At 38.1% G+C, this 13,067-nt stretch overlaps 2 protein-coding genes across 3 annotated transcripts; one reads left to right on the top strand and one right to left on the bottom strand.

Annotated features, from left to right (window-relative positions):
* Window positions 1-572: 572 nt before the first annotated feature.
* On the bottom strand, window positions 573-2,301 carry LOC140767117 (HMG1/2-like protein). Of its 2 annotated transcripts, none has more exons than XM_073106907.1 (8): window positions 2,140-2,301; window positions 1,996-2,071; window positions 1,787-1,906; window positions 1,623-1,680; window positions 1,477-1,521; window positions 1,301-1,378; window positions 1,111-1,224; window positions 573-1,005 (listed from the first exon to the last, which is right to left on the bottom strand). In XM_073106907.1, exons 2-8 carry the CDS (start codon window positions 2,043-2,045, stop codon window positions 985-987), a joined length of 486 nt encoding a protein of 161 aa, XP_072963008.1. In that variant the 5' UTR covers window positions 2,046-2,071; window positions 2,140-2,301; the 3' UTR covers window positions 573-984. The 2 variants fall into 2 exon arrangements, with proteins under 2 accessions (XP_072963008.1, XP_072963009.1); XM_073106908.1 differs by having other exon boundaries at window positions 1,996-2,053.
* A 2,791-nt stretch (window positions 2,302-5,092) lies between these two features.
* LOC140767228 (probable serine/threonine-protein kinase PBL21) lies at window positions 5,093-11,529 on the top strand. The gene is made up of 5 exons (XM_073107066.1): window positions 5,093-6,036; window positions 6,153-6,316; window positions 6,424-6,613; window positions 9,956-10,347; window positions 10,886-11,529. The coding sequence occupies exons 1-5, from the start codon at window positions 5,931-5,933 to the stop codon at window positions 11,189-11,191; spliced, it is 1,158 nt and encodes a 385-aa protein (XP_072963167.1). The 5' UTR covers window positions 5,093-5,930; the 3' UTR covers window positions 11,192-11,529.
* The last annotated feature ends 1,538 nt before the right edge of the window (window positions 11,530-13,067 follow it).

Below are 13,067 nucleotides of genomic sequence, written 5' to 3'. Positions count from 1 at the left end.
TATTAAAATAAAATATACATAAATTATGAAAAGAATATAATCACTCAATTTTATATGCTAAATTAAAAAGTATAAGCAGTCAGTGTCACACGAGAAAATGAAGATATCAGTTAACTTAGCTAAATGCTTCCAAGCATTTCAGAGTACAAAAGCATTCGGACCACCTATAAACCAACTCACGTTTGCCCTGTGCCAATATTTGTATGTATCAAGGGAACGGCTTAACATATAACAAAGCGTAAAGATCTGGTGAGTTTATCAGTACAAAAAATGAGTGAATCACACACAACATATAATGTCAAACATGGAATACCAATAGTTACTATCACCAAATTTTATTGTTGGCTAATGAAGACAAACCTGTCAATCCACAGTCCACACTACAGCATATCAAAAGCTTCAGTCTACCTCAATGCATGCGTACAAAATGCCAATATGTCAAAAGGTCAGCATGTCTAGATCAATAACCAACTACTAAATTACTTGATGCTCTTGAAAAAGTCTAGGCATAAAGTGCACAAATCAGAAAGCACATAAACATTACATAGATTCAACAGCTACAACAACATAGCTTGACCAATAAGTAGAGTTAAAAGTCTATTCTAGAATGAATAACTCGCGATTTCAGTCCAACATAAGGTGGAGTTACAAAATTTTCACATTTTCCACATCCAAAAGAGAGAGGCAGAGAAGTAAATAGAACAGGATAAACTGCAGCAGACGACAATGGCATCCCATCAGAGGCCTCTGATCAGCATTAAGCAAACAAAAGAACATAAGTCTTACGTGAGGGGTACTAGCACTTAAATTACACAGCTTTTTTCTACATCAGCTAAAGGGGTAAAAAAACAAAAAGAAACAAAGGACTCTACTTGTACTTTGTCATTTCTCCAAGTCTATCCTTCCTTTCAGAAGAACAAACGAGACTACTAAACTAAGTGCTCTAAGCCCCCCACTTGTTACACCTAGATTGCCAGTTCCTATTTACTCTTCATCATCCTCTTCCTGCAAGCGCAAAAGATCAAACCAAATTTTAGGAATAAATCTATGAAAAATCTACTTGCTTAGACTAACAAATTAGGACTTGAGCATAGAGAAGCAAGTGTTCACCTCTGCACCACCTTCTTCTTCCTCGTCCTCGACCTCGGACTTGGACTTGTCAGATCCTTCCTCCTCCTCTTCTTCAGCACTAGCATTCTCTCCGCCGCCGCCGCCGCCCTCGGCCTAATTTCCAACAACAAGGATATAATTATTGATTGACCAGCACAAATCACATGGAAATCCTTAGCAATTGCATTACCTTTTTATTGTATGCAGCCATGTTTTTCTCATAGTCAGACTTGCGCTTGGCTGCCTTTGCTTGGTAAGGAGCCTTATCCTGTGATTTTGGATAAACGAGTATTACGAATTTTAACATATGACATAACAGTAAATTTCTGGGAGGTAAATTCCCCATAGCGGACAAAAACTACTCACAGCCTCGGACATCGTTTTCCACTTGGCCCCACCGGCTTTGCTAACCTAATTTAAGATAATGAGAACTATAAGCATAAAAAGGCGTCATCTTTGATAAGGAAAGAGAACCAAAAAGGAAAAAGTGAGGAGAAGAGATAGGTGCTTACAACGGAGACGAGCTTGTTGTTAGGATTCTTTTCCTGGAATTGCTTCCTGAACTCCTCCCTTAGAATAAAACAACACAAAACTTAGCAAAACTACTCAGTTAAATTTTGTAATCGCAGAATAGACCCCCCCAAAAGAAGATAATAGATAGAAATTCCGGGCTTACATGAAGACGAAGAAGGCGCTTGGAGGCCTCTTGGGCTTGTTAGGATCCTTGCCGAGATTCTTCTCTCTCTTCGACGGCTTCTTCCCTACCGCACCAGCGGCCTTCCGCTTCACAGAGAGCCTTCAAGGAACCAAAAGCGGTCAAATCTTAAAACCGCTAGATCTAAAAACCATACAGACCTAGAAATCAAACAAAGAGAACAAACTCACTTGGTATCATCCTTCTTCGACGTTCCCGCCTTAGATTTGTCCCCTTTCATCGCGTAAACTGCAAGAGAACACCAATCTACGTGAGAATAAAGTGGAGATCGAAGAGAAATCGATGGAACACCGGAAAAATAGAGGGGTACATACCTCGGAGTTCGGGTTAGGGTTAGGGTTTGGAACAGAGAGAGCGATAGGAAAGGCAAAGTACAGCGAGAGAAACAGAGAGAGAGAGAGAGAAACAAGAGCGGTGTAAGGAGATACGCGATTACGGATACGAGTTTGGTAGTAACTATTCGCCACATGGAAGGAAACGATATTTTGGGAGGGATACGATATAAAATAAATAGTGCCACGTTGGCGATCCGTGAGATCTGCTCTTATTCGCTCCTCTCTACGATTCCTAGTTCGGGTTGGTAACCCCTCATTCACGAACCCAAATAAATATTCATATAAAAATATTTCTAATAATTTCGTAGGATAATTATACTTATACCTCCAGGACACACCTTTATTATTATTCTTTTTAAAATACATATTGATCATTTAAACTCTAAAAACCGTTTATATCCACCGAAAATACTAAATAATCATTTCATTCTTAATTTAATCTATTTATTTTCTCTAAAATAAGGATAAAATAACCTTGTTTGAGTAAAAAAAACAAGATAAATAAATGCAATAAGTGAGAAAAGAGAGAGAAAATATAATTTGAATAGTATAATTTAGCATAGAAAAAAAAGATAATTGGGCTTATTTTTCTTCGGTGTTAATTCTGGTCATGGTCGGTGAACATGCATTTAATTTGAGAAACAGCATGAGATTAAAAAGTAAATTTTTTTAAACCAAAAAGAAAAATCTCGATTCATATTCTGTGGGCAGGAATGTTTGCGCTGTTTGTGTCATAACCAGAGGAGACATCAGGTTCAGAGCACAAAAAAAAAGTTGTCGGATTTCATCCTCAACTTCTCTTATTGTTTGTTTTGTCTTTTGCTTCATTACATAACAAGAATCACACCTTTTGGTGCAGAAATATATATATATATATATACCTGATAAGCTGTGGCTTTGTACTTGAGTTTTTGACACAGCTGCGAATATCTTCTGCTATCAATAAATACCAACCTGTTGAACTCTAGAGAGAAGAAAGCCATCTCTTCTTTGGCGTAGAACTAAAACCTCACTATCTCTTCGACTAGATTGGCTTTCTGAACTCATAAAAAGATGGTTCTTATTCACGTAGCAAAAGCACCCAGGTTTGTATGCAAACCTCCTTTTGCATGCTGTGAGAAAAATCGAGCTCATGCCCAACATCCTCCTGGGACAAAGCTGGTTGGTTGTATGCTGCTAGCTGCTGAGGCTGCCACAGCTTCTAACTGTGAGAAATGCTTAGCTTTTCAAGTGGCTTCAATGCTGTTTCTTCTTACAAGGACAAAGAGTATCAAAGCCTTAATCCCAGTAACAAGTATATAATTGGATATGAGATGAGACTCATGTAACTGTTTCACATCACTTATTACTTGACACGTCGGAAGCCACCGGAAAAAAAATAAAACGAAGATATCCAACCGACAAAGCACTAGATTGTTCACACATAACTTGCCTACCCTATTAGGCAGTTTGGACTTCGGACTAAGTATAGCTCCCAATAGTCGACATCACAGCTCTGCTAGAGCACGTGACTCTCGCAGAAAAATACACCACGAGGTCCCATGCCTCGTGACAAATTGCACACCGAATACGTACCACCTTCTTCTTCTTCTTCTTCTTCTTCTTCTTCTTCTTCTTCTTCTTCTTCTTCTTCTTCTTCTTCTTCTTCTTCTTCTTCTTCTTCTTCTTCTTCTTCTTCTTCTTTTCTCATTAGAAATATATATATATATATATATATATATATATTATTTATTATCGTATAATTATGCCTTTTTTTTTCAATCTACTTCTCTAGGATTTTTCACAATGAATAAGTTGATATAAACAGTGATTTAAAAAGATATATAAGTCAAATGTAATTTACTTTCTATACTTATACGCATAAAATTACTACTTTCTTATTTAATTCTCTGTGCCAGTTCGTTCGCATTATATATTATAACATAGTATGTTTGACACTCAATTAAAAGATTATATTAATCAAGACAGAAACTCTAATGGATGCAAACTGGCTCGCCGAGATTTCCGGTCGAAAATATGCAATCTAAAGGAAATAGTGCAGTTGAGACATACACGACCGCATCGTCTTCTAGATTCGGACAAAATTATTTTGTTAGTATATTCGAATCGACGTACGTAGACTATGCTCGACCAAATCTAATATTTAATTTGCTTAAGAATGAAATTATTTATGCGATTGGGACTTGGCCTTCGACTTTTCATGCATGGGGGCAAACTTTGTCAAGATTCTTTGACCAAATTAACGTTCGTATTAATTAATACGAAATAATTTTTTCCTCTCTAGATCAGCTATTTTTAACGCATAAATGCAAAATTATATATATATATATATATATATATATATATATAGCATTACTTTTATTTTTTCCCTCGATTTTTATAAGTATATACCTTTGTTTGGTAAGCCTACCAACACACTAAAGCTCATAAATAATATTGATGCCAAGATGTAATGATCTCATCCAACCAAAGTTTCCCCTCTCTTAATTGCTTCCACTGGCATCCACCATCTCCCTTTATCCTCCCCATCCAATTCCACACCTATCCCCAGTCCCCTCCCTTATTCTGGTCCTTATTCACATTCTTTAATCTATTCGTGTTCTAATATGCATGCTATCGAGGTCTCCAGGATCTCGTTGCGTTCGTATCTATCTACGTAACTGGTAAGAAACTGTAATAAATAAACATATAGTGGGAAATAGTTAAGGGGGGGTTTATGTGAAAAATAGTAGGATGGTTTTTATAATTATGAAAAGAAGGGTTGTATTAGGAAATATGTGAACAGAAAGGTGCAAACTGTAATAAACGTATAGCACAGGGTGTGGGATGAAAAAGGAAGAGCTAAAATAGAAAAGCTTTATTCGTTTCCTTTCGAATAAGAGGCGAGGGGATGGTTGGGACCCTCTTTCGATACTACATTTACATCATCGCATTGACTTGGGGCGGGCCGGAGATAGAAAGAGAGATTGATGAGATGGAAACCTTTTCATCTATGGAAAGAGAAAGGGACGCACACTGCGCTGGCCACTGCGCAGAGGAAATTAGCCCGCGGTTTTCTCTCTCCTCTTCCGCATCCTCCTCATCCTCTCCCTTCTTTGTCTTCTCTTTCCCTCTCCTCCCACCTCGCGGGAAAGGAAAGTGATAAGCTTTCTACAGAGAGAGAGAGAGAGGGTGAGCGAAAAGTTCGCTTTCTAGAGACTGCAAGGTCCGGTTTTTAATGAAGTGAGAGAGAAAAGGGTGAAGGTAGAGAGAGAAAGTTCCCAGCTTTCTATTTTTCCAACTCTGTGTTACGCGAGGAACTCCGCGTTTGCCTATAAAGGAGGGGGAATCGCGTTCTCCAAATACTTTTGCTTCTCCCATCTTTATCCCCTCCTCTCGGGTCCGAATTCTTGCTGATTTCTTAACAAAATCTAGTCTTTTTGTTTGTTTTTAAATTTGGGTTTTTTATATTGCAAGGTCTGGGTATCAGTATATTCTCCTTTCACGGGGTTTGGGGTGGATCTGGTTTGGTCTTAGATTTATCTGATTTCTGTGTTCTGTAGCCTTTGAAGTGTTTCTTTAACCATAAGAGAGAGAGAGAGAGAGAGAGAGAGAGAGAGAGAGAAAGAGAGAGAGAGAGAGGAAAACAAAAACTCTGTCAGGCTTGGGTAAGGGTTGAGATTTCTTGACAAGGAGAGTGAGTGTGGGCAATGTGGGTAGGTCAGGATAGGAGGAGGAGATTCTAGTTCTTTGATTTGGGTCTTGCGTTTGGATTTGAAGATTTGTGGGAGATGGGTTGCTTTTCTTGTTTTAACCCTCGGCCGAGGGAGACGAGCAATAGGATCGAGGATAGCGCCGGTGCACGATCGAATTCTCAGTTCCTCGTCGAATCTTCAGGTGGATACTTTGGATATATACATTTTTTAATCTTATTTAAGTTCGATTCGGTTCTTACGTTATTGAGAAGCTCTTTTCTAGCTACTTGTTTGAGTTTTGGTTGGGATGTTTGTCAGCGGTGGAGAGAAAGGTGCCATCTTTTACAGTTGAAAGGAATAGTGGAGCCCGGAGCTTTACCTTTCGCGATCTTGCCGTCGCTACCCAAAATTTTAAAGACACTAATTTGATCGGAGAGGGGGGTTTTGGTAGGGTCTTCAAAGGAAGGCTTGATTCAGGACAAGTGAGTTTTTGTTTTGTTTTTTGTTTTTTTGGCTTCTCGTTGATCCACTCTGTTACTAGCGTCTTGGTTGGAAGATGTATGCATCAAGATGGGGTTTTGATGAACAGGTGGTGGCAGTCAAGCAGCTCAATCGGGATGGTCTCCAGGGAAGCAAGGAATTTCTTGTGGAGATTCTCATGCTGATCATGTTGAGGCATTCTAATCTTGTTAGCTTAATTGGGTACTGTGCTGAGGGAGACGAAAGGCTTTTAGTTTATGAGTACATGCCACAGGGCAGCTTGGAAGATCATTTATTTAGTAAGTCATTCTAACTCTGGGAACTCTAGAATAGTAAGCTTTGATCTAGCATTGTGTTAGATTAGATCTTTGCTTGATCAGTTGTTGGGAGTGATAGGAGATGCTATTGCTGCTGGTTTCCTGTAAAGGGTAGGATTTTCTCTTTCAATTTTTGTGCACCATTCTGCGCGATACAAACTTGTGAATGTTCAAGTGTGTTAATTTAGTAGTAAAACTGGTATTCTTCTGACTTCTTGTGAATTTTATCTGTACAGGTGTTTTTTAGTTTGGAAGTTTTTAAGTTTTCTATATTAACGTTTTGTCAGGTGAATGATATATCATAGGACAACCAGGTCACAGAAATTGGAAGTCAGTTATATTGTGATGTTTACCTTTTAAAAGTGGATAGTAGGAAGTTGTTGATCATTGTTTCTTACAATAACCTTTGATTTAATGCTTGTAAGACCTGTCCCAAATAGTTGTTGGCCTCTGTTTAATACATAAGCCTATTTTTTAAATTCCCTATTGGCTGGTTTTTACTTAATTCTTTGAACTATTATGTTAAATGTGATCTCTTATATTGAATTTTGGAAACTGCTTATCTGTTTAAGGGCTTTTGGACATCTCAATTTCAATTCTTAGTTTTGGTACACTGTCTGGGAATTCTGACAATCTATTCAGATCCAGTGTCAATATTACACTTGCTTCAGTTTCTGCTAATGACTGCCTTTAAGTTGATTCAATTTCTTTGTTTTTTTAACTTTTGTTATTTTGTTTTCTTTGTTATGGGTTCAAACTGTTTTCCTCAAATCTGATTGTTGTCTAGTGTTAATGCTCCAAGTACAAAGTCCTATAACTTGATCTGCTATAACATGCTCAAAGCCAGCATAATACCTGCGGATAATCCATGGTCAGGAATATTACTTGGCAGCCACTCCCTCCACACCCCACACCCTCTTCCCATTCTCCTCTTCCACAGCACATTCCGTCCTCACTCAATATGTCGTTCCTGCTCCTTCTGCATTTGCAAACTGCATCTTAGCTTTTCTGCTGGCAGATTGTCATGCCAAGAAACTGTGGGGAGTGTAAATGTCCTCTTATAATGCTTTGCATTTATGGAAAAACCATGCTCTGTATCTGTTCAAGCAGATTTAGTTCTTTTATCTGTTCAAACAGATTTAGTTCTCTTCTGCCATCAACTTCCTAGAACATTTTGTTTTCCGTACAGATTCTTTCGATACTAGGAAGGTACCAATTTGCTTCCATAAGATTCTTTCAATAGTCGGAAGGCACCACCAATTTGCTTCATTCATTGAAGCCTATCTTTCAGATCTGCTTTCTTCTGAAGTTCTGCTATCAGCTTTGTTCTATCCAGTTGATGTGGTGTGATTTGAGCTCTGATGGTCTAATTCACTCTAAAGGGAGTAGGGACAATCATATTAGTCCATATCTGAAATATTACAAGCAAGTAATAAAGAGTAACATGTAAGTGATTAGCTTTTGCTTTGCATAAGAGGTAACTCCTACACCATAGCAGTTCTCTCTTCTACAGAGACTTTGAACCCAAATTAAGCCAATGTCACTTAAACAGAATTTTAATCCATAAAAATTCCTCCACTAATTTTCTTCTTAATGAGAAAAAGGAATAACATATGGACGTCAGCAATTTGCTCAAAGAATGCGAGGTGAATTAGGGGTTAATAGAAGGAAGTAGCCACCATCATTCTCAGTTTCTTTTGCTTTCCTTTCTATTCTTTCTTTCCTACTTTCTCTTCTTCTTTTCTTGTCCTAGAAGGAGAGGGAGTCCAATTTGTCAAGTAGGAAGAAAGACAGATCTCTATGTTTTTGCTACCAAGAGAAGAGGTCATATCCTGCTGCACTTTGATGCTCTCTCCACCTTGTTGGAACTATGCCCATTAGTCAAAAGAAATCTGATTGAATGCAGCTAACATGCTGAATTGAGAGAATAATGGGCTTGAAGTGACTTACAAGTGAGATATTGTATATGATCCAAGAAAGCACATACTCACTGGATGCTTTTACTCAAGCACAAGGACGAAAACCTTATGATTCTTCTGCCTAATCTTTTGTTTATATATTTAGCAAGTCTTCCTGCCGATATCCTCTATTTACTAAAGGTCTTTGTTTCAATATTTACTTCCTAACACCATTTCATAAAGTAGGGTAATAAGATATTTAGCTGTATCTGAACCAAAGTAGCATAGTGGCGATGAAGATAACTACGAAGATGATTCATAAGGATATACAATTGAATGAACATTTCCAATCGTGTTTGAAGAAACCACAAAAAGGGCTTAAATGTACTTTTAGGCCTTGTTTGGTTTGAGGTTAAACTCCAAATTCGATTAGTTAGTCTCATTTTCTAGTCTTAATATTTTAAAGAGTAAATTTGATTAGATATGATAAAAATAAAAAGATATCTGGTTACTGAACCAGTTTAGGAGTCTCTGAACCAGTTTAGGAGGAGTTTCTAAACTCAAAGCAAACAAGGCTTTAAAGGTCAAGAAATTGGAAGGCAAAAGGGAATTCTCGGAAGATCACTAAGGATAGCTGAAATAGGAAAAGAACCATATTAGCCCTCGTTAGGAAAGTACGCTTATGAAATTAATGGTTGTGATTTGAGTAACATAAGCATTTCTTTCTTTCCAAATTAAGAACATAAACCCACTGACCAGTTGAACAGGAAAGTGACTGCTTAAATAGTTCATTGAATCAAACTTAATGTAAGAGAGAATTAACGCACAAACTTGTCGACAAAAGAATTGGTTTACGCATGACATAATTACTTGCTGATCATGCTTTTTATATCTGTATGACTTGCATTATGAAAAATTTATGACGATAGACCTTGTTTAAGTGAAAATGAACTAATAAAAGAGCTCTTAGGTAGTGTTTCCATCAGTGGCTTTAACCACAACACGGTGCTATTCACCACAGAGGTTCATAGTTTTGCTTGAGACGGAAGCTTCACCATCATTGCTCTAAGCCTAGTAACATGAGTTATTGGATACTCGATCTTGTTTAATTTGACATACTATACTTTTGTTGACCATGTAACTTGCTTTAACTAATAATTGTACTATTCTTATTAACAGGTCGAATTAATTACTTGCACTTTGCGATGAATGCTATATTCCACAAGTATTTCTGTTTTATGCTATGGATGATTTTATGTAGATTTAAAATTTGTTGTAGAGGATCATAATCATTGGTTTGTGGGCATGCAAACTATGTGGTTCTTGCATTTCATTTATATATGGAGCATGCCACCTTTCAATCTTTTAGTTTTTATACCCTCCCTTTTCTTTTTTGTTGATTGGGAAAAAAAATTCTTGTAAATAGATTTTTCTCCCGACAAACAACCACTCGACTGGAATACTCGGATGAAAATCGCTGTTGGTGTTGCAAAGGGACTTACATATTTGCATGATGTGGCAAACCCACCTGTGATTTACCGCGATATGAAGGCTGCAAATGTTTTGTTAGATAATGACTTCAACCCCAAGCTTTCTGATTTTGGACTTGCTAAACTTGCACCCGTGGGCGACAGAACACATGTTTCCACGAGGGTGATGGGAACTTATGGCTACTGTGCTCCTGATTATGTTTTGAGTGGTAAGCTGACCCTGAAGTCTGATATATATAGTTTTGGTGTGCTTTTGCTGGAGATAATCACTGGGCGGAGGATATTCGACTCATCAAAGACTGGAGGGGAACAGAATCTGTTGACATGGGTAAGCATCTGTATATTTCAAACTTTTGCCCCTTTCTCATTGCTGGGGGCTGTTGTCATGCTAAACTCTTTCTAAACTTAAATGTCATTTAGTTCTCTGCTTTTGTCTTTTCATCTCACTTTTACTCCCATGCTGAATTGTCTGAATTTTTGGAGTTTATAGTGCATATAAATTCAGTTGCCCTAGAAATCTAAGTGAATGCGATAAAAGGTGTTCCCTATTAGCAGTTGAAGCATAAAGTAGGTACCATAGAATATCCGAGAAAAAATTGCATAACATTTCAACATGCTGGTTTTGTCAGCATAGAGTAACTATAGACTGGATATAATTGGTAAAATTTTTAAGGGGATTAATGTGGTCGCTTTTAAGTGGATATGCAAATGCCTTAGCTTGTATGAATTTAGGACGTTATTCTGGTTATTTAATGACATGAAAAAGGTAAGTTATTTATGAATTTTCAGACAGGCAAATTATTCAATGATGTCTTTTACATGTATAGATACTTCTAATTTTGGTCTGTGTTTTTCCTGCATTGCAGTCGCGGCCTTATCTTAATGATAGAAGGAAGTATACACAACTGGCTGATCCAGTCTTGCAAGGCCGTTACCCGCCACGTGCTTTCCACCAATTGGTCGTCGTGACCTCAATGTGTCTCCAGGAGCAGGCCCATGTCCGGCCCATTGTAGGAGATGTTGTCGTCGCCCTCAATCACGTGGCATCTCAGCCCTACATCCCTGAGCCCACTTCCAGCTTTATGAACTCCCCTTCACAATCAGCCTCACCGCAGTCAGCCAGTACACCATCCAGAAGACGCAACGGTCGAAAAGGTGCTCCATATATTTAAGACCGTTTACTCTCTGAATTCTGAAATAACCAACATGCCTGCTGAGTTAATCAGCATGAGCTAGGAGGCGAGATATCTTATATATGACTTTGTAGTGTTGTAGCTTTCTGCAGCCAGTAGTTAGTCAAGAGAAGGAAAAAAAAAGGATTAGATGTAGCGTCGCAGCGTCACAGATAAACTAGCAGTCATTTTTACCTGTTCATGATGACCGATAAGGATGTTAAGCTTTCTTTCAGTCTTCCAGTCTTGTGTACATATTTTGTTATGATATGTCATTTGCCCATGTTTGGGTAAAGTCCTTGAAGCAATGTTGCATAATTGCAGAAACCTAAACAGCATGTTATTGTTCTTGTATGTTCTTTTCATAGCTACTATTCCTGATCAGTTTTAGGATACTAAATCATCATGTTGTTGTTGTTTTGGAGGGTAAAATAGTTGGAAGGCTTACAGCCAAGTAGACAGCCAAATGAGCCTTAATTTGAAATCTTAGTAGCAACCTAAAGCATAAATTCTTTTTACATACTTTGGTTAACATCCATTGAGCTAGCTGTACATGGAACTCGACAGGATCAAAATGGGGGCAAACGTTTGGCACATTTGGAAGCCAAAGACTTTGTCAAGAGTAGAGACAACCGCGTAGGATTAGAACTAGCAAATAGCAACGCCTCGGCTTCTGCTACTTTGACGTGGTTTGAGAGCAAACCAGGGTCGCTTTGATTAATTCCAAAGCCAAGCCACTTGACTCGGCTTTCATTTTCAAATACTATTAGGCTGTTTATTAAAAGTGTTGATTAATTCCAAACCCAGGATTAGCTGACGTCTTGATAGTTAGTTAAAACTGCTAATATTATATGAAATATTTTCTGGGTTCGAATCTCTCATGTATTGGTTTGATTGTGACACTAATATATTTCCACTTCTCTTTCTGAACTCTTTTTATTGGTGGAAGGATACGAGTAATGGCCCACCCAATGGAAAGTGGTCAGCCATGACTTATTCCCACCTCATTTTCTTTTTCTTTTTTTTCTTTTTCTTTTCCTTTTTTAACGTGGATTATTTCACACTATATACTGCACGAATTTCACAACTTAATTTATGTTAAAAATCCCAATACTTTCTAAAAAGAATCAGAATAAGGCTTTCTTAATAAGAATAATAAACTAAGATAAATGATGCACCTCTCTTCCAGGTATTATCAATACACGTTAGTTTTGGACTTTTTGATCATTTAGCCTACTATCTCAATAGATTATTCTTGAACCTCGATCGGTTGAATGGTTTGAATGCTAAATAAAAATGACAGAAAAAAGAAGAAGAAAATAGTTGTGCGTAGCATGATGTGATGTGACTCTCTAACCGTACAATCAATCGTCTGTCTACAGAATCGTAGTGGATGTTAGGCCTGTCCGCTGTCCAAAGTGATATCGTTCATGGGTCTCATCTGATAGATACCAACAGTACTTTAATAAATTTCTTCTTTCTTTTGAAAATATTCGAATAACACCCAGAATTTCACACGAATTATAACTTCCACGGTCCATAGTCCATATAGTCCATATGCATTTAGATGGGGTTATTTGTGAAAGGGTAGTTTTGTCTTTTCACACAACCTGCTCCGGTTCGCCTCTGCCGTCGGAATTAGGGGAAGGGCAAACAGTTTCCGGCATCGTCGCGAATTACGAGGGGAAGTGGCGGAAAGTCAACGACCCCGCGGTCGGTGTTCCGGAGAAGCTGACACGTCTGAGTTGACTTACTGTCGTGCGCTCAATCCGTGTTGGCTTCTCGTTCTTGACTAGACCTCACCTTCTCCCCCTTTCCCACTGTCTTAGAAGCACAAGAGGGAATGAGAAATTGAACCTTTCGATTGGTTGCATTA

The sequence above is a fragment of the Typha angustifolia genome, chromosome 9 (assembly GCF_048772165.1).
Source record: "Typha angustifolia cultivar Huaian chromosome 9, ASM4877216v1, whole genome shotgun sequence".
NCBI lineage: Eukaryota > Viridiplantae > Streptophyta > Magnoliopsida > Poales > Typhaceae > Typha > Typha angustifolia.
The sequence above is the reverse complement of the archived record's forward strand: the minus strand, read 5'-3'. Positions and strand labels throughout refer to the sequence as shown.

What these genes read in the sequence shown, in the direction of transcription:
- LOC140767117 (XM_073106907.1), bottom strand. Translation starts at nt 2,045, where the DNA reads ATGAAAGGGGACAAATCTAAGGCGGGAACGTCGAAGAAGGATGATACC. An exon ending in ACAACAAGCTCGTCTCCGTT is followed by an intron (nt 1,522 to 1,622) that starts GTAAGCACCTAT and finishes ATCTTAAATTAG; the next exon opens with GTTAGCAAAGCCGGTGGGGC. An exon ending in GGAAAACGATGTCCGAGGCT is followed by an intron (nt 1,379 to 1,476) that starts GTGAGTAGTTTT and finishes CCAAAATCACAG; the next exon opens with GATAAGGCTCCTTACCAAGC.
- LOC140767228 (XM_073107066.1), top strand. Translation starts at nt 5,931, where the DNA reads ATGGGTTGCTTTTCTTGTTTTAACCCTCGGCCGAGGGAGACGAGCAAT. An exon ending in GTTCCTCGTCGAATCTTCAG is followed by an intron (nt 6,037 to 6,152) that starts GTGGATACTTTG and finishes GATGTTTGTCAG; the next exon opens with CGGTGGAGAGAAAGGTGCCA. An exon ending in GAAGGCTTGATTCAGGACAA is followed by an intron (nt 6,317 to 6,423) that starts GTGAGTTTTTGT and finishes TTTGATGAACAG; the next exon opens with GTGGTGGCAGTCAAGCAGCT.